The sequence below is a fragment of the Erythrolamprus reginae genome, unplaced genomic scaffold (assembly GCF_031021105.1).
Source record: "Erythrolamprus reginae isolate rEryReg1 unplaced genomic scaffold, rEryReg1.hap1 H_1, whole genome shotgun sequence".
Lineage (NCBI taxonomy): Eukaryota > Metazoa > Chordata > Lepidosauria > Squamata > Dipsadidae > Erythrolamprus > Erythrolamprus reginae.
This window is the reverse complement of record NW_027248462.1, coordinates 579016-604344: the sequence shown is the minus strand read 5'-3', so window position 1 is coordinate 604344 and position 25329 is coordinate 579016. Positions and strand designations below refer to the sequence as shown.

Here is a 25329-nt window from a genome sequence, read left to right as displayed (position 1 = left end):
CTGAGGGAAAATATTTAAGAGACAAATTATATATGAATGCAAGAATCATTTTATCAAGGTATGGCTGTAAGAACAAAGGCCAAGTTTATATGATCATTGGCATTAAATCCTATGTAGGTTTGCTGGACTGTACATTTTGGGCAACGGAAGAGGAAAACGATTACAGATTTCAGAAAAAAAAGTCTTCTGATGTACAGTAAAATCAAGACAAGACACCACAAAGTAAACATGATAAAGCAGCTTCATGTTTTATTAATACATATATCCGAATGTACCAGTATACAAAGTGGTCATTGTAAGTCTGCTCTTTGCATAAAAAACCAAGGCAAAGGAACAAATTATATCCTCTTATCATTGCTTGTTTTTTTAAAAAAGGCTTCCTTCACACTACCCAACTTTTTTTTAGAGTGTCATTTACTTATGCAGATGGGATAGACAGACACAAGAGCTATCTTTGTCTTTTTAATTTGGTATTATGCCAAATGCATAATTACTTTTTAGCATGCACCTCCCCTCAAATATGCAAAAATGGTTGAGTAATGAAAGGCATTATGCATTTCTGATTACTCTATATAAAGTTTGCAAACAGCAGTGTCTATTTCATAAGATTTGATGTATCAGTGAGATCAGTAAAAAAAGTTGTACTTACCAGGATTGAAACGCTATACTGCTTCTTACTTGCACCATACAATACAAAACTGCAAATCCAGAAACAGTCTTAACTAATCATGTCCTCTTATTTCTGCACCAATCTTACAGTAGTTATCTACACATGGCATTCTGTGATTTTTCCCTTATCTCCCACCCCACCTGAAATTCAAAACAGCAAGCCACAATGATCATGATTCAGGTAAAAGATTCACCAAATATCTGTAAAATTAACATTGACTTTCAAGTTCAAGATATCAAAAGAAGGTCAAGACAGCATTCAAACTGAAAAAAAGTTCAAAAGTGATAAATGATTAACAAGTCAAACATTAATCTGTTTCAAGGAAAACATTATTTTGGACCTGAGGCTTGGTAGCACAGTAGTCGGAATGCAGTTCAAACCTGACCAGCTCAAGGTTGACTCAGGTTTCCATTCTTCTGAGGTTGGTAAAATCCAGATTATTGGGGAGGAATATGTTGATTCTGTAGACCACTCATTGAGGACTGTAAAGCACCATGAAGCGGTATATAAGTCTAAATGCTATTACTACTGAATGCTGAATTATGTTGCTAATCTGTCTTGCTTTTCTATCTTGTCTGCCCAAAGGAGATAACTGCTATGATTTCAGTAGATATTGCCTCCATATACTGCATTCCAATCGTGCTTTTACTACTTCAAAAATCTGTTTTTATAAACAAAACCAGTGAAAGCACACAATCATATAATTTTTACACTTGCTATCAGATGAAATTCCATATGGTTTTTGCCTTGAACAATTCGCAAATTCTATGCGGTTGAAAAAAGTTATCTCATCTAATCTGATAACAAATTATTCCCATCTCTGCTATCTGAGAAAAAGGAAACACTAATGTAAATTAATAAGAACGCTTCAAAAAATTTTTAAAATTTATTGTGCCGCAAGTCAAGACCCACTTTTTTCAGATGAATGAAGAAATAAGTAGCTGTATTCAACACAGGCAACAAAAACAAAAAAGGAATGAAATCTGTAGGAAAAAAAATACATCAAACTGCAGATTGTAACTTGAGTTTAAGAGAGATTTGCCATCCTAGTGGTATTAACGTTATTGCACCACCATAATAACCAGTCAGTGCCGCTGGGGGCTGAGCTTAATTCAAAATATTTGTAAGATATCAGGCCAGAAAAAATTAATTTGAATTACAAGTCATTTTTCTACATCTGGTTTTACATTGAAGCACACTGAAATGAACCCATAATTGACTATAATGGTTCTAATCCATCTTTATTACAAATTAATAAAAGCCCATTTATTGTTAAAGTGCAACCACTTTCTTTCATATGTCTTTGCAGGAAGCCTTTTTATTTAAGCTTCTTCTCAAGGCAAGTTTATGTAAAACGCAGCTAGCAACTATGTTACAAGGATTTCAATGTGACAAATGAAACTAACAAACCCCTGCATTTAATGCCAGGAGCAGAAGCCAGATGCCAGTAGAACCACAAGTAACACACAACAGTAAGCATTGTAAAATAGGAAAGGGAGATGAAAATAGTTATCACTGGTAAGTTCCTCCATGGATGATAGGAAAAGAAAAACAAGAGTTGGTTGTACAAAACAAAGTTATCAACCGTTCAAACCTTGCCCATCTTCATTCCAATGCTCCACAGCAATGATATGTTAGGAACACAAATATTAAATACAAGTCTGAGGCTACAATCATTTACGTAACATTTTTTTTCATGCAAATTTTCATACTTCAGAAGTTGACAATGATATCTTCATAGAGCTGCAAACCTTTTTAGCTTCTCAAATAAAGTATAACTGACATGTCATAGTGATTTTTTTTTTTTAAAGAATCCCTCCTAACACTGACTTTGTCATGAATACAAAGTTTTCTCCTGAAAAGAAAAGAAAAAAGGAAATAAAGCAAGGGACATTTAGATGGCGTCTAGTATACTTAGGGGATTGTAAAAATACAGACACTATCCAAATATTCTGGAAAAATATATGAAGGCAGCAAGTCTAGAAATGAAAGCCTTTGTATGAAAGCATAGATGTGGCCTGGAAGATTTTGTTTTTCTTAAAACCCAAAGTTATTGAAGAGTGATCTTTTCAGTTATTTATTTGTGAACCTTTTACAAGTTGCTTTGAATTTCACAGTGCAGGGGGGGAATGATATAATAAAATCATCCAAGTAAAAGTTAGAGATTAAGGAGATGTGTTTTTGCTATTTCACCCTCATTCATCTGAGAAACGCCACACGACTCTGAATAGTGTTTGTGATTTATAAAAAAAGTCCTATATACATAGCAAAAAATTGTGATTTCATTTCCTGTTGTCTATAATGCCTGCCTTGGTGCATTTAAAAGAGTCTCTTTGTCTCTCTCTCTCAGATAAGGACACTGGAGACAGGAACTTTTGTTGATCGCCCACGCTGAGGAACATCAATACGGTCCTCCCCTTCCAAAGATTCGTGCAGCTGACCTGGAGTGAGGAAAGGAGCATGTTAAGGTCTGCCTTCACAGGGAGGAGCCTTGTCCTTGTCCAATTCTGAAAGGAAAATAACATATGTCTGCGCTCTCTTTCCTATTTTTCAATGTTATTGTTGTCCCTTATTTTCTTCAGAGTGGGAAACAAAAATATAGGCTCTTGATTTATTAGACTCAATATGGTCTAAGTAGAAAAAGCAGACCATATAAATCTACATGAACAAAAGTTTAAGATAGAAAGGTTTTGAAGTGTATTAGAACTATTTGTAATCCTTCTGAGCTGTTTGTGTGAAATGTGATTTTGCAAGGTACGTAGTTTTGAAATATATTTGGACACAGGAGAGCAAACGTATGAGAAATAAGAAACTGAAAGTAGCCAATGGATAGAGGCTTGAGATGTTTATGTGGAGACTGACTGTCAGCAAGAGAGAACAAGGAAGTAAATTGTAAAATGTGTGCAGAAAAGTATAAAAATAATGTCTTGGGATGACTTCACAGCTACTCCTTGCTGGAATCAGCTATTTCAATGACTTCGTTGCAATGGGTTATTGATATATGTGTGTTGTGATGGCTGTTCATGTTCCAAATTGGTCATGCAATAAATCTCTGAATCTTAAAATAAGAATTATTGTTTATGTTGCTGTTTCTTGTTTTTCTTTACTGGGATATTTTTATGGCAATAGCTACATGTTGCCGTCTACAGGTAGCCCTAGATTTACAACAATTTGGCCAACTGTTCAAACCTTATAAAGACACTGAAAAAAGCGACTTCTGACAGGTCCTCACACTCACAAACTTCTCGGCACCCCTTGTCACATGATCAACATCCAGGCACTTGGCATTTACAACAGTTGTAGAGTTTTAGGATGCATTACACTAAATAAAATAAATAAGGGTCCCAGGGTCATGTGATCACCCTTTGTGACCTTCCCAATCAGCTTCTGATTTTTTTTAAAAAAAGAGGGAGGGCGGAAGTCAGATTCACTTAATGGCCAAATGATTCAATGATTAACTTAACCACCACAAAAAGGTGATACAATTAGGTATGATTCACTTAAAAACGTTTGCTTAGTAAAGAAAATTCTAGTCCCAGTTCTGATCAGAAATCAAAAATTATCCATACAGCAATTCTGAGTGCCCTGGCATTACGCTTGTGCTGGGGCTAAGGCTTCAATGGTTGCAAGTAGAAGCATTTGAGAAAAGTTTTTTTTTTTTTCAGAATTTTTAAGAAAGAAAAAGGAAAAAAAGAAACACACAAATAATAATAAGAAAATGACAAAGTAGATAAAGTAGGGAACTAAACAGTGCTGGGAAAAAAACAGTGCTAGGAAAAAAGAGAAAACTTATTCATGTGATTCAATACTTTGTAGATTTTGAGAATAACTTTGAAAGAAGCATCTATGAAACATCCAAGGTTAAGAATGCTTCCAGGGCATACTATTCAATACCAGCGACTATCTCCTGAGGACATCACATTGAAAACGTTCCCAAACACTCAACATTTCAGGATAGTTGGTTCATTTTTGCACTTCTAGCACTGCCTCCTTCATGTGTGGCATACAATAAAACCAACGGCTATTTTACTAGCAGCATGTGCTTTTATGACATAGCACTGAATTTAGACACAGCCTGAATTCCTGAGGCATTAATTCCAACCCTGGAGGTTTAGCAAACCAAAAAGATAAGTGCTCCCTGCATCACCCAAGAGATGGGACAACAGAATCTGGAAGTGGCAGAGGAAAAAGGTTTTACCTTGTGCATACAATTCTGTGCGTTTACGATCTGCCTGAATGAAACAAGCTGTAGCTAGGAAGAAACCACCACCGATAACACCCACAAAGCTGCAGACCATGAGTGCATATTCCAGGCTTCGGAACTGTGATAGCAATGAAACGGGACGATCACTCTGGATTCGGTCACTAATCTATGAAAAAAATATATATTATTATGCAATCTATTAGGTAATTCCCTACAGAAAGTCTTTAGAACCAGGATATTATTTTTATTTTGCTTCTCTTGCTATTTCATCCCATTTGAAATAAATAGCTAAACAGGCACACACCATAGTTTATTTTTTCTTTGCAATGGAAAATATGAAAATAAGAATTTGATTTCATGAAATTCATGAATATGGAATACTCCATATCTGAAATCTGAACAATAGCAGCCGACTGCATGCAAATCATAAAAGAAATAAACATGATTTTACAACAGCAGTTCCACACAAGTTTTCAATTACCGGTAAGTCTCACATTTTGAAGAAAAGAAACATAGTTAGGTATCTCTAAGCAAGAATGGTATGGAATTTACATTGCGTCAAAAACAAAACCACATGAATGTACCCTTCTCTAATCTTATCTATTACAGTGATCCCTCGAGTTTCGCGATCTCGATGTTCGCTAAACGCTATATCGCGAGTTTTCAACCCGGAAGTAAACAACACCATCTGCGCATGCGTGCCCTTTTTTTCTATGGCCACGCATGCGTAGATGGTGGAGTTTCCCCACCGGGCTGAGCGGCTTCCCCTGGGTCTTCCCCCTCTTGCCCCGGTAAGTGGCGCGAGCAACGGCGTGGGCGCGCGCGCGAGGCCCGCTTCCCAGCTGGGAAGCAACAACACTAACCGGGTGGGTGGGGGAAGCCCCGGCGGCACGCGCGCGAGGCCCGCTTCCCAGCTGGGAAGCAACAACACTAACCGGGTGGGTGGGGGAAGCCCCGGCGGCGCGCGCGCGAGGCCCGCTTCCCAGCTGGGAAGCAACAACACTAACCGGGTGGGTGGGGGAAGCCCCGGCAGCGCGCGCGCGAGGCCCGCTTCCCAGCTGGGAAGCAACAACACTAACCGGGTGGGTGGGGGAAGCCCCGGCGGCGCGCGCGCGAGGCCCGCTTCCCAGCTGGGAAGCAACAACACTAACCGGGTGGGTGGGGGAAGCCCCGGCGGCGCGCGCGGATAAGCAGCAGCAGCGAGGCGGCGGGGAAACCCCAATCTTCGGCTCCTCGCTGCTGCTGCGGTGGAAGTAAAAACACCATCTGCGCATGCGCAGATGGTGTTTTTACTTCCGCACCGCTACTTCGCGAAAAATCGATCATCGCGAGGGGTCCTGGAACGGAACCCTCGCGATGATCGAGGGACCACTGTAATTCCAATCCCAAAACCCAGCATCTGCAATGACCTTGCAATCCTAGGAAGGCTACAATGTATACGACTGTGCTGGAATGTTTACTTTTAAATAGGAATTAAAAAGGAATTACAAGGTGAACCTGGAATCCAGGTAGTCCAAGAGATTTTGTGAATTGTTTCGATTTGGTAAGGACTGTTCTAATTGGGTGAAAGAACAGGGGGGAAAAACAGAGACAGAGAGAAGGGCAGGGGGTGGGGGGAGAAAGAGATGAGAAAGAAGGAGAAAGAGAGAGAGAGAGAGGGAGGGAGAAAAGCTGATTAGGAGGTGGAACAGATGGCAGAAATATCAGTCCTACAACTCCAGTTTAAGCCTTATATTCAAATGCTTACCAAACCAATAAGATAAGGGCTCCCTGCATCACCCAAGAGATGGGACAACAGAATCTGAAAAGCTTCAGCTGTGGAACGGCGAGTTGGGATGACAACATACTGCAAAAAGAAATGGATAAATAGCAATACCACTTAGCAATAGCATTTAGACTTATATGCCCCTCCACAATGCTTCACAGCGCTGTCTAAGCAGTTTACAGAGAGTAAGCATATTGCCCCCAACAATCTGGGTCCTCATTTTACCAACCTCGGAAGGATGGAAGGTTGAGTGAACCTTGAGCCTACTGAGATTCGATCGGCCAAACTGCTGGCAGCAAGTAATCAGCAGAAGTAGCTTGCAGTACTGCACTCTAACTACTGCACCCCCGAAGCTGCAACTGTTTATATATTTTTTCCCATTATATTGTTGTACCCAAAGTAACTCCATGCCAGGGATAGAAAATAAATTTAATGAACAAACAAACCAGTGGCAGGGAGTTTGATTCTACAGGCTTGGAGCTACTAGCCCTTCTACTTCTTATCAGAAGAGGGGAAAGCCAAGAAAGGCGGATAGGGGGAATTGGCACTGCTACCATTAAGGTATGAGGCATTCATTCATTCATTCATTCATTCATTCATTCATTCATTCATTCATTCATTCATTCATGCATTCATTTATTGGATTTATATGCCGCCCCTCTCCGAAAACTCGGGGCGGCTAAATTAAACATAGATTCAGTGATGAACCTCTCTGCAACATTTTCTCCAGGGAAGGGAACTAAATATCAGATTGGTCACATGAACTATCAGAGGTCCTTAGGGTACAACAGTTACTAGTGATATAACTCTACCGCTGATTATTTCTCTATTTCTACTTAAAAGCTTGCACTGATGCTATTAATTTCCAATTCTCAGACCCTGTTTGTTGAGCAAATGTATGTGTTTTGCCTTCCCCATTATCTCACCAGAAGCATGTCTGCCACTATGGCCCAGTTGAGGGAGAGGAGGATTTCACCAATAAAAATAAATACCTACAAGGAAGAAGGAAGAAGAATCTTTTAGTTATGATGATACATCATTTTTCATGAAGTGCCATACATAGAAACACTCATTTCCATGCCCCCAACACTTATACTTATAAAATCAAGGAGAAATTTAAGAAACTCACATAAGTGGCAACAATGCTCTGCTGAGCAAAGACCACGGCCAGGAACAGGAAGGGGGCAGAGCCAATCAGTCCAATGGCGCACACCAGGGGATCAGCACGGGGATTGGTGCGATGCCAGCGTCTTGAAATTTCCACTCCAGCAGTAACACCCAGGACACCAGTCACACAAGTGATAATACCAAAGATGAGACTGCAGAGATAATTACATATGGCCTGGTGAGGCTTTTCAGAAATGGTTCAAAATGGTTAAATAATCAGCAAGTTGGAAATCTTTTCAAAAGCGATACAAAGTATTTAGAAGAACTCGGAAATGAGTTGTCATGAGGTTCTTCAAGAGACCAGGAAAATAAACTAAACAAGAAATCAAGACATAAGACAGTGCGCATTGTTAACTCACCTGTCAGAGTCTCCCTGACAAACCTTACCACTTGGGCAAGGTGGGAGATTTCCAGTAGCCAACCGTGAGCGGTACAGAAATGCAGGTGCCCACAACGCTAGGGAACCTGTTACAAATGCCACGGCTGTGAATCCTAGTGATGATAACACGAAGCTACGGCTGGAGGACAGAAAGAAAGGAAGAAGTAATGTCAGTATGTACTATAGCCTTCTGGATTCCCAGAACCAAATGATAACAGATCTGAGCTGTCAAGAGATCTGTCACCTAAACAGAATGTCCTCTATTTATTTATTTATTTATTTATTTATTTATTTATTTATTATTTGGATTTGTATGCTGCCCCTCTCCGAAGACTCGGGGCGGCTCACAACAAGTGAAAAAAAAAACAATCCAATACATAATCCAATTAATTAAAATATTATAAATTTAAGAAAACCCCCTATATTAACATACACACACACAAGCATACCATATATAAATTCAACGTGCCCAGGGGGAGATGTTTAGTTTCCCCATGCCTGACGGCAAAGGTGGGTTTTGAGGAGTTTACGGAAGGCAGGAAGAGTAGGGGCAGTTCTGATCTCCGGGGGGAGTTGGTTCCAGAGAGTCGGTGCCGCCACAGAGAAGGCTCTCCCCCTGGGGCCCGCCAACCAGCATTGTTTAGTTGACGGGACCCGGAGGAGGCCCACTCTGTGGGACCTAATCGGTCGCTGGGATTCGTGCGGCAGAAGGCGGTCTCGGAGATATTCTGGTCCAGTGCCATGAAGGGCTTTAAAGGTCATAACCAACACTTTGAATTGTGACCGGAAACTGATCGGCAGCCAATGCAGTATGTTCATACCTAATGATTTACAACTGAGTCACAAGTTGTCCAAAAAATGACTATAGATGACACAACCTGAACACATGTTAGCAGTCATAAATGGCACTTTTCTGATGGTATACATCTTAGGCCAGTCTTTCACAATTTTTTTCTCTTCATTACCACTCCAATACCACTTCAAAGAGCATTTTTAAGTCCTTTCAGCACCACTATAATTTCAAATGTTGCTGAATGAATAGTTGAGAACTATCTACATTGTGAAATCAATATCAACAGAAGATAACATATATAGGCAGGGGTTGGGTTTTGGTGTGCTTGGTGTTTTCTGAACTTGGTTGTTTGCTTAGAGAGACTTCATTACCCAACTAAGTAAATTTTATCAGTGCACTAGAACTCCTGGCAAACAATATCATTGAATAACCTTTATGCCACTTCAACAAAGAATCACTGGTAATTCAATCAATTTTCATCTCAAAAAGAATACATTGGGAGATTTTCTAATATATTTTAATAAAAATTGCAATGTTGAGTTAATTTAAATGTCCCTGTTGTAATAGGTGATTAGTTCATTTACCTTTACCTAAATAAAAATTGCTTTTACTCAATTTTATGTAAAATTTGGGAAGTACTATCTTAGGCCATGGGTAATCAATTTGTTACATGAACAGCACAAGGCTGATAAGCATTATCTAACTGCAGAAGTCTTGTAAGCTAACATTTCTGACTCTGGCATCCCATACTCCCTCTCTCCTGTAGTGCTACCTATACAAATTCAATAGATTAAAGAAAAGCAAATCCAACCCCTATCAAAGTGATATTTATTTAGGCTATTTAAAAGAGTACTAGGAACTCTGGTAGTGCTTCCTACTATACCAGGGTTTTTAGTCATTGTTTATTGAATAAATCTCAAATTAATTCAATATTTATTAAGCAAAACCTACATTGTGGCTTTGTACAACATGCAAACTCCATGAATCAAATTTATATAACAGACTAAAGCAGAATATGGCTTGTTTTAGAGACCTGTCTATTGTGGTTTATTCACATATCATGGTAAAACAAAAACAGCTCAGCAGCTCATTTCTTTGAAAAACACCCTGCTGATGACATTTAACCTAAGATTAAAACTATAAATCAAAGGCCAAGGCAAGAACATTCGAATATTATCTTCAAAGAACATTTTCTATATTGACTTGCTATCCTACTTGTTTATTGCAGAAGATTTAGGAGTAGAATTTCATAGTTTGAGAAAACTGACCAGACCTTTCAAAACTTAGTGGATACTCTATGTCACACCCAACATCTCTTACAAGCTGCCCCGAGTCTACGGAGAAGGGTGGCATACAAACAAACAAACAAACAAACAAACAAATAAATTTCTTTGCAATTGTGTCTGTCAAAATTGGCTTGAACAAAATGACAAATCTGCTAAAAAGCTCTTTAGCTTCCTGCTGATAAAATATCAAAAGGATTATCTTGAAAAAATACCCACATGAGCCTCCTATAGTAATCAGCACTTCTTTGTTATTATTCTATCTCATATACATATTTTTAATGTATAACTCAAGGTGGTGAATGTACCTTTTACACCTGCCTATTTACTCCAAAACAACCCTGTGCAATGAGCTGATCCAAATGATTGGGATGAATTCACCTAGCAGGCTTTCATGGGTAAGGAGTGTCGGCTGACAACGAGTCAGTCGAGGTGACAGGGGCCCGTCTTTGTCCATCTGTCTGGGAGAAGTTTGACCTGGTGACACCTGATAAAGTGGACAAGGCCATTGGAGCTGTGAGTTCCGCCACCTGTTTGCTGGACCCGTGTGCCTCCTGGCTGGTTTCGGCCAGCAGAGAGGTGACATGGTGCTGGGTCCAGGAGATTGTCAATGCTTCTTTGAGGGTGTGTGTGTCCTTTCTGGCTCCCTACAAGGAGGCACTTGTGCACCCCCTAATCAAGAAGCCTTCCCTGGACCCAGTCATACTTAATAACTACTGTCCAGTCTCCAACCTTCCCTTTATGGGGAAGGTTGTTGGGAAGGTGGTGTCACTCCAGCTCCAATGGTCCTTGGAAGAAGTCGATTATCTAGGCCTGCAGCAGTCAGGATTCAGGCCTGGCTACAGCACGGTAACTGCTTTGGTCGCGCTGATGGATGATCTCTGGCGGGCCCAGGACAGAGGTTTATCCTCTATCCTGGTGCTCCTTGACTTCTCAACGGCTTTCAATACCACCGACCATGGTATCCTTCTGCGTCGGCTGGAGGGGTTGGGAGTGGGAGAACACCGTTTTACGGTGGTTCTCCTCCTACCTTTCCGGTCGGTCACAGTTAGTGTTAGTGGGAGGTCAGAGGTCGACCTCTAGGTCTCTCCCTTGTGGAGTTCTTCAGGGGTCGATCCTCTCCCCCTGCTTTTTAATATCTACATGAAACCGTTGGGTGAGATCATCCAAGGACATGGGGTGAGGTGCCATCAGTACGCTAATGACACCCAGTTGTACATCTCCACCCCATGTCCACTCGGTGAAGCAGTGGAAATGATGTGCTGGTGCCTGGAGGCTGTTAGGGTCTGGATGGGTGCCAACAAGCTCAAACTCAAACCTGACAAGACGGAGTAGCTGCCTCCCAAGGACAATCCCATTTGTCCGTCCATTACCCTGGGGGATGGATCATTGACCCCCTCAGAGAGGGTCCGCAACTGTGGTCCTTGATCCACAGCTGACATTAGAAAACCATCTTTTGGTTGTGGCGAGGGGGACATTTACCCAGGTTTGCCTGGTGCACCAGTTGTGGCCCTACTTTATTTATTTATTTTATTATTTAGATTTGTATGCCGCCCCTCTCCGAGGACTACTTGGACAGGGAGTCCATGCTCACAGTCACTTATCACCCTTATCAACTCAAGGTTTGACTACTGCAATGCTCTCTACATGGGGCTACCTTTGAAGAGTGTTCAGAAACTTCAAATCATGCAGAATGCAAGCCGTCATGGGTCTTCCCAGATACACCCATGTCTCTCCAACACCTGCAGCCTGTATTGGCTGCTGATTGGTTTCCGGACACAATTTAAAGTGTTGGTGATGACCTATAAAGCCCTACATGGCATCAGACCAGATTACTTGTGGGACCGCCTTCTGCCGCACAAATCCCAGCGGACGATCAGGTCCCACAGAGTTGGCCTTCTCCAGGTCCCGTCGACCAGACAATGTCGTCTAGGGGAAGAGCCTTCACTGTGGCAGCCCCGGCCCTCTGGAATCAACTCCCTTCAGAGATTTGCACTGTCCCCACCCTCCTCGCCTTTCGCAAGACCCTAAAGACCCATCTATGTCACCAGACATGGGCAGCTAGACCACGTACCCTTCTGCTTTGACCGTTAACTGTTATTTGTGGATGTGATTGAGTAGGCTGACTGTTTTTTAACATAATGGGATTCTTAGCTTATTGTTTTAACTATTAGATTTGTATATAAATTGTTTTGTATTGCATGTTGTCAGCCGCTTCTGGTCCTCGGAGAGGGTCGGCATACAAGTCTAATTAATAATAATAATAATAATAATAATAATAATAATAATAATACCTTAAATGAATGGTATGCTGGTTTCTAGGGCCAGTATCTTAACCACTACACCAAAGTAGTGACCACTTCCCTGGTAATTATTTAAAAAAATCTAATACTCTACAATCTACACATAAATGTGTAGTTCCTTGGCCAGACATGTTGTAGAAATCTCCTACCAAGAATACCAGTAGAGCATAGCAATCTATTGTTCTCTGTCAGCATGTGAATTTCATACTCAGGAGTGAGCTCCTCATCTTCAAAAGAATAAAAAACCAAGTTTTGTATTCTTTTGAAGAATACATGTGTATAAGTGCACCAGAGTGCCTTCCGTCCCCTGTCCTAATGTTTAACAGTGGTACCTCTACTTAAGAACTTAATTTGTTCCGTGACCAGGTTCTTAAGTAGAAGCAATTTTTCCCATGGGAATCAATGTAAAAACAAATAATGCATGCAAACTCATTAGGAAAGAAAAAAAGCTCGGAATTTGGGTGGGAGGAGGAAGAAGAAGAGGATGAGGACAGTCGCTGCTGAAGGAAGAAGGTGAGATGAGGTGAATCAAAATATTGGAATTAAATTAAAAGGGGAATGGCAGGAAACTGGCCGGGTCTTCATGCCGCTCTCAAATTTCCTGGGAAATCTTTCCAGGCTCAGGTTCTTAAGTAGAAAACAGTTCTTAAGTAGAGACAAAAAAATCTTGAACACCCAGTTCTCATCTAGAAAAGTTCTTAAGTAGAGGCGTTCTTAAGTAGAGGTATTCTTAAGTAGAGGTACCACTGTACTAGTATCATGCATATAAATATTATTATATATTTGTACACCACTAATATGTACTTGACAAAACAAACAAATAAAAACAAATAAAATAAATAAATAAATAAATAAAAAAGATGTTTCCCAAAGAAATGTCAGTGATCCAGCCCTCTGCACTAGCCCTTTCACATGGAGGGACAAAATTTCATGTCACTTCAGGCAATCCTGCAACTTATGAAATAAAAGCTTGTTTTTAACTCTCATTTATGAATATTTGCATTGAGTTGGAACCATTAAAATGAGGGCTAGAAGATAATTCAGGAAACAAGATCTCTTTCGGTCACATGACTCACTTGTGGCTCAGGGCTTTCAAATCAGCTATCCATGAAGTGTAATGAAGTGGGGCATCAGTGCGTGTTTCTACAGCTCCTCGGGGTGGTTCACGCACCACAATTATCAACAATAGCAAAGCTATTGCTCCCAAACCTGGAGTCACCTGTGGAGAACATAATTTAAAAAAAAATCCAGTGTGAAACATTCTGAAGAGAGAAAAGTATATGTGAATGAGTGGAGAACAGGCTGCTGTCTAACTTTAGGTAAAAAGAAGTTTCAGAATTAGATTTTAAAAGAGTTGTAACATAACAAGCATTGAGTAAAGTAGCTATAATTCTACTTACCCGCAAGGCCCAATGCCAGTCGTCAGCCGCATCTTTCACTTTTGACCCCACAATATAACCCAGTCCACTGCAGAAGAAAACCAGGAGAGCATTCAAATCTATACTCTGGCAGGGTTTCCAACGTCCACCAAAACTAGTTAACACTTTATCAGCTTAGTCTTTTGGAATATAGATATGCAAGCTATATAATGTAATGTTAGTTTTTAATTTTCAACAACGATCTCTCCTTAAACACCTATCTTTCACCCTCCCTCCATATATAGAGCACAGGATGTTCCCACCTGCCTACAGGTATAGCAAAGTAGAAGATGCTAAGCATGCGGGATCTCCGTTCACCCAAGTATAGGTCAGCAATAATGGTGGGGGCAATAGTTGAATAGCTAGCCTCTCCCACACCCACTAGGCCTCGTGTAAGTAGCAACATCCAGAAGAACTGAAGAGGAGATAAAAAACAGTGTATGAACAATAGAGAAGCAGACATAAGCTTTAAATCTAAAATACCCTCAATGGGAACCTTGAAACTTCTGGTTGTGAGTTATGAGTTAAATATTTTAACTCTGTTCAGATTTTATTTATTTATTGCTTACTTAAAACAAAAGCGCCTCCAGCAAAAAAACAGGTAACCTTAGAAATATTATTTCTAATTTTGGATAATTTGAGGTTTGATTAAAAGAGAGCAAGAAATGCAACTACTTGAAAACAGCAACAGACAGAAGATTAATATATATATATTTATTCAATTTATTTATCCCTGTAATTTTAATTTACAAGACGTCCCATCTTCAACACCCAATAAATACCTGCTTGGGGATGAAACTGCTTCCTAGAGTCACAATAGACCAGAAGAAGATTCCTATACACATCAGGTATTTGCGATTGTAACGATCACCCAGGTAACCAAAAATAGGTGCCAGTACCATGTAGCTGCTAATAAAAACTGTTAGGGAGAAAAAAGTTTTATGTTCCATTTCTTTTCCATATCAACTGTGTAAATGGCTACAGAGGGGATAGAAAAGACAAGCAAAGCTATTGCATCAGTCCTCACCTGTCTGTAGCAGTCCTGATTTGCTGTCATCAATATCAAAAAACTTCTCAATGTCAGGAAGAACACCTGAAACAAGGCAAAAGAAATTCAGAGCTTTAGATGAGGAGACAAATATAGTAGTTTTCATCAATTTCATTCTTAATGACCTAACCAAGGGATGTCAAACTCACACTATCACAACAGCATCATATGATGTATGATTCCCCTCCCCTTCGCTAAACTGAGCATGGGCATGGCCAGCATATGATCCATCCCGCCCGTGGGCTTTGAGTTTGATGCCTCTGATCTAATCAAAGCTAGGAACAAATGGAAATAATCTATTTATTTACCTTTGCTTTAAAAGTTATATACCTTCACCCATTTCATCAGTTCAAAAAAGAAACTGGAGGAATTTCAGCTCCCATTCCATTATGCTTACCAGCCACAGTGAAGCGATCCATGTAGTTCAGTAGATTAATAAAAAAGAGCACACCCACAATAAGGCCAGCATGTTTAGAGTTTATCCCTGTCAGGGCACGCACTTCTTCTTCCCCTATGTGCTCTGGCTGAGGATCATCTTTTCCTTCACCTTCAATATCATCTGCCTGGGTCAAAATTGGAGCTGTGTCACCATAAGGTTGCTGCTGGGATCCCATGGCTGAAAAGAAGAAAGATCCACTGTAAGAAGGAAAAAGAAGTCCAATTACAGGGGAAACAGACTTTACATTTGCAAAACAAGTACAATTACAGAAAAACAAGTGCTATCATTGAACTGGGATCAGGCAGCATAGAAGTCAAATAAATATTAATTATTAAAGAGAGAAAAAAACCCAGAAGGCCTATCTAATTTTGTAAGCCATTCAGAGTCATTGAATGTGAGTGAGAGGCCCTACAAACTTTCTTCAATCAATCCACTGAAGCATGGTAGAAAAACAAATGCTGTTATTAAAGGCACTGGTCAATTTAGAGCCCAGACAAAGAAAGTACTTGTCACACTTATCATAAACCTTCATTTGGTGTCCTGTTATGATTTATGTCGATTGTCTCAGTACCCTATGACTATCATTGTGTTGTACCTTTAATTTATGATGATTTGTAGCTTGTATGTACACTGAGAACTTATGCACCCGGAGGCAAGTTCCTTGTGTGTGGCCAATCACATTTGGCCAATCACGAATTCTCATTCAGCAGTGGGAAAAGTTGCAAATTCCTTTGGCGGATGCCTTCATTTCACAACCGAACCTCAGGAATCTTTACCACAAATCCCTGATACCTCAAAGCCGATCTGTTTCCTACCCACACCTGCTTCTAAGACAGCGGGGCAGAAAGGTCCTTCACTGGAGTGTCTACTCTACAGGGTTGTTGCTAGAAATTTCTCACAGAACTACATTCCCCTCCCCACACACACACTTTAAAAACACACACACATTCTCGGGCTTCTTCCGAAAGAACGGAGGGAAATACGGGTGGAAAAAGGTAAAGGAAGGCAGGATGATTCTCTCAAAATACGAACTACATCTAATCATGATTGTGGGAGGCTTAACTGTCCCCCGAATAAACCCTAAATGCTGGTTTCATCCTGCAGGTATAATTTAGCCACAGCGCCCCCTCCTCCCTCGATCACTCAACCTCCCGCTTAGAAGGATTCATTAGAAATGAAGTGGGGGAGGAACTCTTTAATGAGCGCGTGCCAAAGTCCCCCCTCTCTCCATTTCCAAATTCGATGTAATATTCCTCTTCCATAAACTTACCCGGCCTTCCTCCCCTCGGTTTGAACAGCCGATTCAGATCACGTGAGTGTTGTTTCTTTTTCTTTAAAGGACCACCTTCCTTATCATATGACTTTTTCCCCGCCTTTTCCGCCCCCGCCTCCCCTCCGCCTTGCGCGCTGCGACTCAGAACGTTCGAGAGGCGGAGCCTCACCCTGGTGTGGGGGTGCGAGGACGATTTGCTCCGATGACAGCCAATAGAATGGGCTCTTTATTTGGAAGACGCAAAGGAAAATGGTAGTTTCTGTTGCGCTCGTTATCATCCCGGGCGCAGGCTCCTCCTACTTCTCCCCTCGAGCAGCGGGTGGCGTGTCTTTGTCGGTTGTTATGGTTTCGGAGTATTGCTTTTTTGCCTAGCGCTGTTTCATTGCATTGCACTGTCTGTATGACATTCAGTGTGCCCCAATTTACAAAATATCACATTTTATTTTATTACTACCAGTTTTGCCCTTGCTCTAGAAAAAGTGCAACCAGGATAATTAGGGGACTGGAGACTAAAACATACAAAGAACCGTTATAGGAACAGAATACAATTTTTTATTGGCCAAGTGTGATTGGACACACCAGGAATTTGTCTGGTGCATATGCTCTCGGTATACATAAAAGAAAAGATAGATTTGTCACAGATTATGAGGTACAACAGTTAATGATTGCCATAGGAGTCAAATAAGCCAGTGTTTTTCAACCAGTGTGCCGTGGCACACTAGTGTGCCGCGAGACATGGTCAGGTGTGCCGCGAAGCTCAGCAAGAGAGACAGAGAGAAAGAAAGAAAGAAAGAGAAAGAAAGCAAGAGGGAGAGAGAAAGAAAGAGAAAGAAAGCAAGAGAGAGAGAAAGAGAAAGAAAGCAAGAGAGAGAGAGAGAAAGAGAGGCAAGGAAGGAGGGAGAGATAGAAAGAGCAAAAAAGAGAGGAAGGAAGGAAGAGAGAAAGAGGGATGGAGAGAGGAAGGAAGGAAGAGAAAGAGGGAGAGAAATAGAGCGAAAGGGAGGAAGAGAGAGAGAGATATATTTTTTTGGTCCAAACTTTTTTTAGCCTCCCCATCCCCCCATCCCCCCGCTCAAGGTGCCCCATTATTTTGTATATGTAAAAAATGTGCCGCAGCTCAAAAAAGGTTGAAAATCACTGAAATAAGCAATGAAGAATAGGGCATCTTTCAAGGCACTTGAAGGCCAGACAAGGAATAATGAATGGAAACTGATCAAGGAAAGATTTAACCTAGAAATAAGGATAAATTTTCTGTCAATGAGAACAATCAACCAATGGAACAGCTTGTCTTCATAAGTTGTGTGAGTTTCATCACTGGAGGTTTTCAAGAAAGATGGGACTGCCATTTGTCAGAAATAGTTAGAATCTCCAGCTTGGTGGGGGGAGGTTGGACTAGATCAATGTTTCCCAACCTTTTTTGAGCCGCGACACATTATTCACATTTACAAAATCCTGGGAAACATTGAGCGGGGGGGGGGGGGAGTTTGGACAAAAAAATATTTCTCTTCCTCCCTTTCTCTTTCTCTCCCCCCTCCCTCTCTCTTTCTCTCTCCCTCTCTTGCTATCTCTTTCTCTCCCCTCCTCTCTTTCTCTCTCTCCCTCTGGTGCTATCCCCCCTTTCTCTCTGTCCCTCTCTTTCTCTCCCCCCTCTCTCCCTCTCTTTTTCTCTCAGCAGCGGCAGCAGGGTGATCAGCTGTGAGGCGGAGCTCCGGAACCGAGGCACCGACGGCGGCGGCTAGACATGTTGCTAGATGCCGTACATGCTGGCATTGCGCTGGGCATGGACGTGGGGCTGGAGCCTCCATCCCAGCCCAGCCAGCAGGCAAGTGCCAGCCACGCAATTCCAGCATGTCCAGCCGCCGGTCGGAGCCTCCGTCCCGGAGCTCCGCCTCACAGCTGTCCACCCTGGCGCCGCCACACGGCTACTGCCCGCTGCCGCTGCCATCACTCTCCCGCTGCGCGCCACCCTCTCACCAGGCCCCAAAGCTCACCTGCTGCCATCGCCACGGATACTCCAGCCAGGCGGGGCGCTGCAGCTGCCGGAAAACTTGGAAGGCACAAATAATGAAGCTCAGGTTCCGGTCTCACAACTTTTCGATCTTCGCAAAAAGTTGTGAGACCAGAAGCTGAGCTTTTTTCTTCGCGGCACACCTGACCGTGTCTCGCGGCACACCGGTTGGGAAACACTGGACTAGATGACCTACAAGGGCTCTCCCAACTCTGTTAATCTGTAGACATAAAAAGAGCCATGTTGAATCAGGCCAAAGCTCATCAAGTCCAGCTTTCTGTGTCACAGTGGCCCACCAATTGTCTATTGGGATTTTGAGCAGAAAGAGAAGGCAAAACCCTCCCTTTCCCTTGATCCCCAACAAATGGTACTCAAGGGAATCCTGTCTGCCTCAACCAACAGAGGTGGCACTTGGACATCCATTTCAATAACCACTGATACACTTGGCATCCTTGAATCTAATCCTGCCTTGAAGCTATCCAGGCTGACCGCTGTCACAACCCCTTCTGGAAGTGAATTCTAACCAAAACAACGCATGACAGGACAACAATTTTTGAACCAATATACCTCAAATGAACTAACTTACAGCATGCATCCAAAATCCAATACCTATAACTCTGTGGAATTGAAATTTGGTAACTACAGTGGTACCTCGGTATTCATCTTATGGTTCCGGGAGATGTGATGAATACCAAAAACCATGTGCATCAATTTTTTCCCATGAGAAATAATGTAATGAGTCTCATGGCATCCCTCACCACCAAGTTCTAGCAGGTATGTTCAATATCAAGCAAACTTATCAGTATCGGGACAGAATTTTCACATCAAAATGTGTTGCATACCAAATTCAATTAGCTTAAAAACAGTTGAGTATATCAAGTTATCACTGCACTATAAAATGTTTTATAACATAAAAATTATCAATTTGTGACATTATAAAATATCATGAACTATTTTCTGCCTTGATGTTCAACATAGGCTATTTCAAGGCAGATGCCTCTGAATATCTCCCTGAATTTTTAAGTACTTTTCAAGTACATTAGACTCTGCTATTGTTGAAGGATTGAGGGTAAAGAAATAGCTCTGAAATGATGAATCTTAAAACATTTTCTAGACCACTTTAGTCTTTTTCTGCCACACGACCTAAAATCCCAGATAGTCTTCTACCATCAGTTTACTTGAGAGGCATGGTTTATTCTAGTTAGGAAATAAATTGTATTTGTCTGTTCCTGTTATCTGTAGATATGTTTATTGACTTATTCACAAGATTCTTTAGGGATCAATGTTCATTTTCATTGGCAAGGCTGTAATGTTTTCATCCAAATGTAGATCTTGTGAGCTCAAAAGTACAAATACTGGCATAAATGAATTTCTACATCAACTTACTTTATGGAGAGATTTGTATCTAATTAGAATTTGCTTGAAGGTAGGCAAAATATATCTTCAGCACCTATGCTGCTCCTGAATTACTTCTTGCAGGATACTGTATACAGTGATCCCCCGCTCGTTGCGAGGGTTCCGTTCCAGGACCCCCCGCAATGAGCGGGTTTTCGCGAAGTAGCGCTGCGGAAGTAAAAACACCATCTGCGCATGTGCAGATGGTGTTTTTACTCCCATAGCGCTAGCGAGGAGCCGAAGATTGGGGGCGGCGCGGCTGTTTGCCGCCGGCATGGAGGGCTTCCTAGCAGCCCCCCAAACCCGGGTTGGGGGTCCGGGGGGCGCTGGCTATCGCCGCTTTCGAGCTGAGTCCGGGAACGAATTCGCTCCCGGACTCAGCTCGAAAGCGGCGAGAAACAGCGCCAAGGAACGGCTTGTCTCGGCGCTTTTTCGAGCTGAGTCCGGGAGCGAATTCGCTCCCGGACTCAGCTCGAAAAAGCGGCGAGAAACAGCGCCAAGGAACGGCTTGTCTCGGCGCTTTTTCGAGCTGAGTCCGGGAGCGAATTCGCTCCCGGACTCAGCTCGAAAAAGCGGCGAGAAACAGCGCCAAGGAACGGCTTGTCTCGGCGCTTTTTCGAGCTGAGTCCGGGAGCGAATTCGCTCCCGGACTCAGCTCGAAAAAGCGGCGAGAAACAGCGCCAAGGAACGGCTTGTCTCGGCGCTTTTTCGAGCTGAGTCCGGGAGCGAATTCGCTCCCGGACTCAGCTCGAAAAAGCGGCGAGAAACAGCGCCAAGGAACGGCTTGTCTCGGCGCTTTTTCGAGCTGAGTCCGGGAGCGAATTCGCTCCCGGACTCAGCTCGAAAAAGCGGCGAGAAACAGCGCCAAGGAACGGCTTGTCTCGGCGCTTTTTCGAGCTGAGTCCGGGAGCGAATTCGCTCCCGGACTCAGCTCGAAAAAGCGGCGAGAAACAGCGCCAAGGAACGGCTTGTCTCGGCGCTTTTTCGAGCTGAGTCCGGGAGCGAATTCGCTCCCGGACTCAGCTCGAAAAAGCGGCGAGAAACAGCGCCAAGGAACGGCTTGTCTCGGCGCTTTTTCGAGCTGAGTCCGGGAGCGAATTCGCTCCCGGACTCAGCTCGAAAGCGGCGAGAAACAGCGCCAAGGAACGGCTTGTCTCGGCGCTTTTTCGAGCTGAGTCCGGGAGCGAATTCGCTCCCGGACTCAGCTCGAAAGCGGCGAGAAACAGCGCCAAGGAACGGCTTGTCTCGGCGCTTTTTCGAGCTGAGTCCGGGAGCGAATTCGCTCCCGGACTCAGCTCGAAAGCGGCGAGAAACAGCGCCAAGGAACGGCTTGTCTCGGCGCTTTTTCGAGCTGAGTCCGGGAGCGAATTCGCTCCCGGACTCAGCTCGAAAGCGGCGAGAAACAGCGCCAAGGAACGGCTTGTCTTGGCGCTTTTTCGAGCTGAGTCCGGGAGCGAATTCGCTCCCGGACTCAGCTCGAAAGCGGCGAGAATGAACGGCGTGGGCTGGCGAAGGGCGGGCGGCAGCGAGGAGTTTGCGTGGGCGGTGGGGAAACTCCTCGCTGACGCCAGCAAGAGAGGGAAGACCCAGGAAAGCCGCCCAGCAGCTGATCTCCCGGTTGCCATCTACGCATGCGTGCCCATACACGCATGCGTAGATGGTATTTTGACTTCCGGGTTGAAAAATAGCGAAGTACCCTGTTCGCAATGGTTGGGGACGCAATAAACGGGGGATCACTGTAATTGCAATTGCTCAAGAGAAAGGGATCCAAGGCATATAGAGATAAAAGATTCCTACAGAACTCCTTTAAGTGTTTGGTTTCTTAGTGTATTCACTGTGGTTTACAAAAGTTCTGCAAATTATGATTTTTTAAAAAAAAGCTAAGTAATTTTTTTTAAAAAAATATCAGTGTGCATATCCAAGAAAAGAAAAAAGTAGGAAAGGCTTTTTCACTTGGCTTGCATACAATTTTGGAATGTTATTTTTCAACATCAATATCATTAGAAGCTGTTCATAAATTAAAATATTGTGTTTTCTACGTGCAATATGATTTACCCTTCTTTTAAAATGTCAGCTGTTTTATTGAAGAACACCATACTTGTTTATTTTATTTATTTAATTAATTAATTACATTTATTTCCTGCCCATCACCTCGTGGACTCAGACCAGCTTACAAAAGTTAAAACCCTATAGTAAAACATTCATCCTTCAATCATTCAACAATTAGGCTGGAGCAAGATGTTGTGCCAACAAGCAAAGCCAGGAGTGTGGGCATGGTGCAAATCTCCAGGGGAAGCTGGTTCCAGAGTGCTGGAGCCACTATGGAGAAGGCTCTCCCCCATGGTCCCACCAGCCGGCATTGTTTGACTGACGGGATCCGGAGGAGGTCGACTGTGGGATCGGATCAGTCGCTTGGATGTATGAGGCAGAAGATGGTCCCCTAAGTGACCTGATCCTAAGCCATGTAGGTTTTATAGGTAATAACCAACACCTTGAATTGCCAATTTTTAATGTGCATATGTTTTAAGCATAAGCAGTTCTTCCAAGTTGGTATTCTCCCCATGCCTTATTGGAAGCCAGCACATGATCAGCGCTCTTGACAAGTTAAGGATGGTGAACTGTGCGAATCTACTAGAAAATACAGTGGTACCTCTACTTAAGAACTTAATTCGTTCCGTGACCAGGTTCTTAAGTAGAAACGTTAAGTAAAAGCTATTTTTCCCATAGGAATCAATGTAAAAGCAAATAATGCATGCAATATTAGGAAAGAAATAAAAGCTTGAAATTTGGGTGGAAGCAGTAGGAGGACAGTCACTGCCAAAGGAAGGTGAGGGGAGCACTCCCTTTTGCCTTTCCACACCCAGATGCTCTGAGAGGCAACCTCACGCTGGGTGTATGGGAGGCAGCGTGAGGGAGTCACCACAGCGAAGTGGTTTATTCCCTCCCCAAGCGCCCAGAGAAAGGAAAACGCTCCGCTTGCTCTGGGCTGCCAAAGCCTCCTTAAGTGCCACTGAAAGGCTCCTCTGGCAGCCCAGAAAAATCCGAGATGGCCGGGATTAAAGGGAGAATGGCAAAAACTGGCCGGGCCTTTGTGCCACTCTCAAATTTCCTAGGAAATTTTTCCGGGCTCGGGTTCTTAAGTAGAAAATGGTTCTTAAGTAGAGGCAAAAAAATCTTGAGCACCCAGTTCTTATCTAGAAAAGTTCTTAAGTAGAAGCGTTCTTAAGTAGAGGTACCACTGTATCAGGATTCAGTGACTAAACTGGAAAAGTATCAATATAATGTTGTGGATTTCTTGACAACAATATAGTGTTGTCAAGAGAAACACAAGTTAATCCTTCAGAGTTACTGTATTGGGATTTCAGCTCTACACATTAAGACGATGTATTCTTGAGTTGTGTTGGACTCCAAATCACCATACTTGGTGATTATGAGAAATTCAAAGTAACAGTAGCTAAATGGAACAAACATCTGTTTATCCAAGACAACCTAAGAACATAAGAAGAGCCCTCCTTTTCCCTTGATCCCCAACAAATGGTACTCAAGGGAATCCTGTCTGCCTCAACCAACATAGAGGCGGCACATGGACATCCATTTAAATAACAGCCAATACACTTGGCATTCATGAATCTATCTTATCCTGCCTTGAAGCTACCATGGCTGACAACTGTCACAACCTCTTCTGGAAGTAAATTCCATAAACCAACAACCCTCTGGGTGAAGAAATATTTCCCTTTATTTGTCCTTGCTTTCTTACCTGTGAACTTTAGGGGTTACCCCCTCGTCCTAGTATTGTGTGATAGAAAAAAGAATTTTCTCTATCCACCTTTTCTATCCCATGCATGATTTTATACACTTCGATCAAGTCAACCCGTAAACGTGGTCTTTCAAAGCTAAAGATACCAAGGCGTTGCAACCTGGTTTCGTAAGGGAGGTGTTCCATTTTCTTGATTATATTTGTTGTCCTTTTTTGCACCTTTTCCAGTTCCATTATATCCTTGAAGTGAGGTGACCAGAACTGTACATAGTACTCCAAGTACAGAGGCAATATAACACTTACTGACTTATTTTCGATTCCCTTCCTAATCATGCCAAGCATGGAATTTGCTTTTTTTTACTGCTGCTGCACACTTCATTAAGCTGTCCACCAAAATCCCAAGATCCCTTTCTTGGGTTGTCTCAGAAAGCTTCATCCCCATCAGTTGGTAGGTATAATTGGGGTTCTTTGCCCCGATATATTATTGATTGATTTGATTTGTATGCCGCCCCTCTCTGTAGACTTGGGGCAACATAGTTATATGCATAACTTTGCACTTGTTTAGGTTAAAATGCATTTGCCACTTTGTTGCACTCAATTTCCTCTTCAATTATTTTTGGTAAAATATTTTCTAATCTATTTGCCAATATTTTCATAAATATTTTCTAATCTTGATTTGCCAAACTGATAGGACGGTAGGACCCAGGCTCTCTTAAATCTCGACCCATCTTCGGAATAGTAACAATTTCTGAAAGTTTCCATGTCTGCGGGATATCACAATTTAACAATATATTATTGAACAGTTTCCCCAAATGCGGCAATAATACATTCATATAAGTTTTGTAAAATTCCCCTATAAACCCATCAGGGCCGGTGCTTTGGCTTGTTTTAACCCTTTAATTACTCTAGCAATTTTATCTTGTGTAATTTCTGCATTCAATATTTGTTTATTTTCTTCACTTACTATTTTCCCAACATTGAGGACTCCTATCTTCACCTGCTCCTCTTTATACAAATCTTCATAATATTTCCCCATTATCTTCTCTAGCTGCTCATTACCATATCTAACCACTCCAGTAGAGTCTCTCAATGCTAAAATACATGATTTTTCTTTCCTCTTCTTCAGATATCTGGCCATTTGCTGCATTGATTTTATTTTATTTATTTTATTTATTTATTTATTATTTAGATTTGTATGCCGCCCCTCTCCGAAGATTTTGTCCCACAGCTCCATATTTTTTGTCGCATCATCATTCTCATCTTGTTCCATTTGATCTCATCATACACCATCAATTGTTTCTTTTTCAATTTCAATAAACTATTCCAATCTCTACTTTTAGTTAATCTTAACTGCTCTTGTATCAAATCTATTTCCCTTATCTTTATTTCCCTTTCTCTACCCCATCTCTTCCTAATATCTGCTTCCA

At 42.1% G+C, this 25329-nt stretch overlaps 1 protein-coding gene across 3 annotated transcripts; it reads right to left on the bottom strand.

Annotated features, from left to right (window-relative positions):
- Nucleotides 1-223: 223 nt before the first annotated feature.
- Nucleotides 224-23921, bottom strand: LOC139155229 (protein spinster homolog 1-like). Of its 3 annotated transcripts, none has more exons than XM_070730329.1 (13): nt 23903-23921; nt 15428-15646; nt 15010-15075; nt 14765-14901; nt 14246-14397; nt 13965-14031; nt 13641-13783; nt 8166-8324; nt 7769-7958; nt 7566-7631; nt 6622-6720; nt 4869-5040; nt 224-3111 (listed from the first exon to the last, which is right to left on the bottom strand). In XM_070730329.1, the coding sequence occupies exons 2-13, from the start codon at nt 15642-15644 to the stop codon at nt 3017-3019; spliced, it is 1563 nt and encodes a 520-aa protein (XP_070586430.1). In that variant the 5' UTR covers nt 15645-15646; nt 23903-23921; the 3' UTR covers nt 224-3016. The 3 variants fall into 3 exon arrangements, with proteins under 3 accessions (XP_070586430.1, XP_070586428.1, XP_070586429.1); XM_070730327.1 differs by lacking the exon at nt 23903-23921 and adding an exon at nt 16740-17005 and having other exon boundaries at nt 15428-15666; XM_070730328.1 differs by lacking the exon at nt 23903-23921 and adding an exon at nt 16740-17005.
- Nucleotides 23922-25329: the final 1408 nt, after the last annotated feature.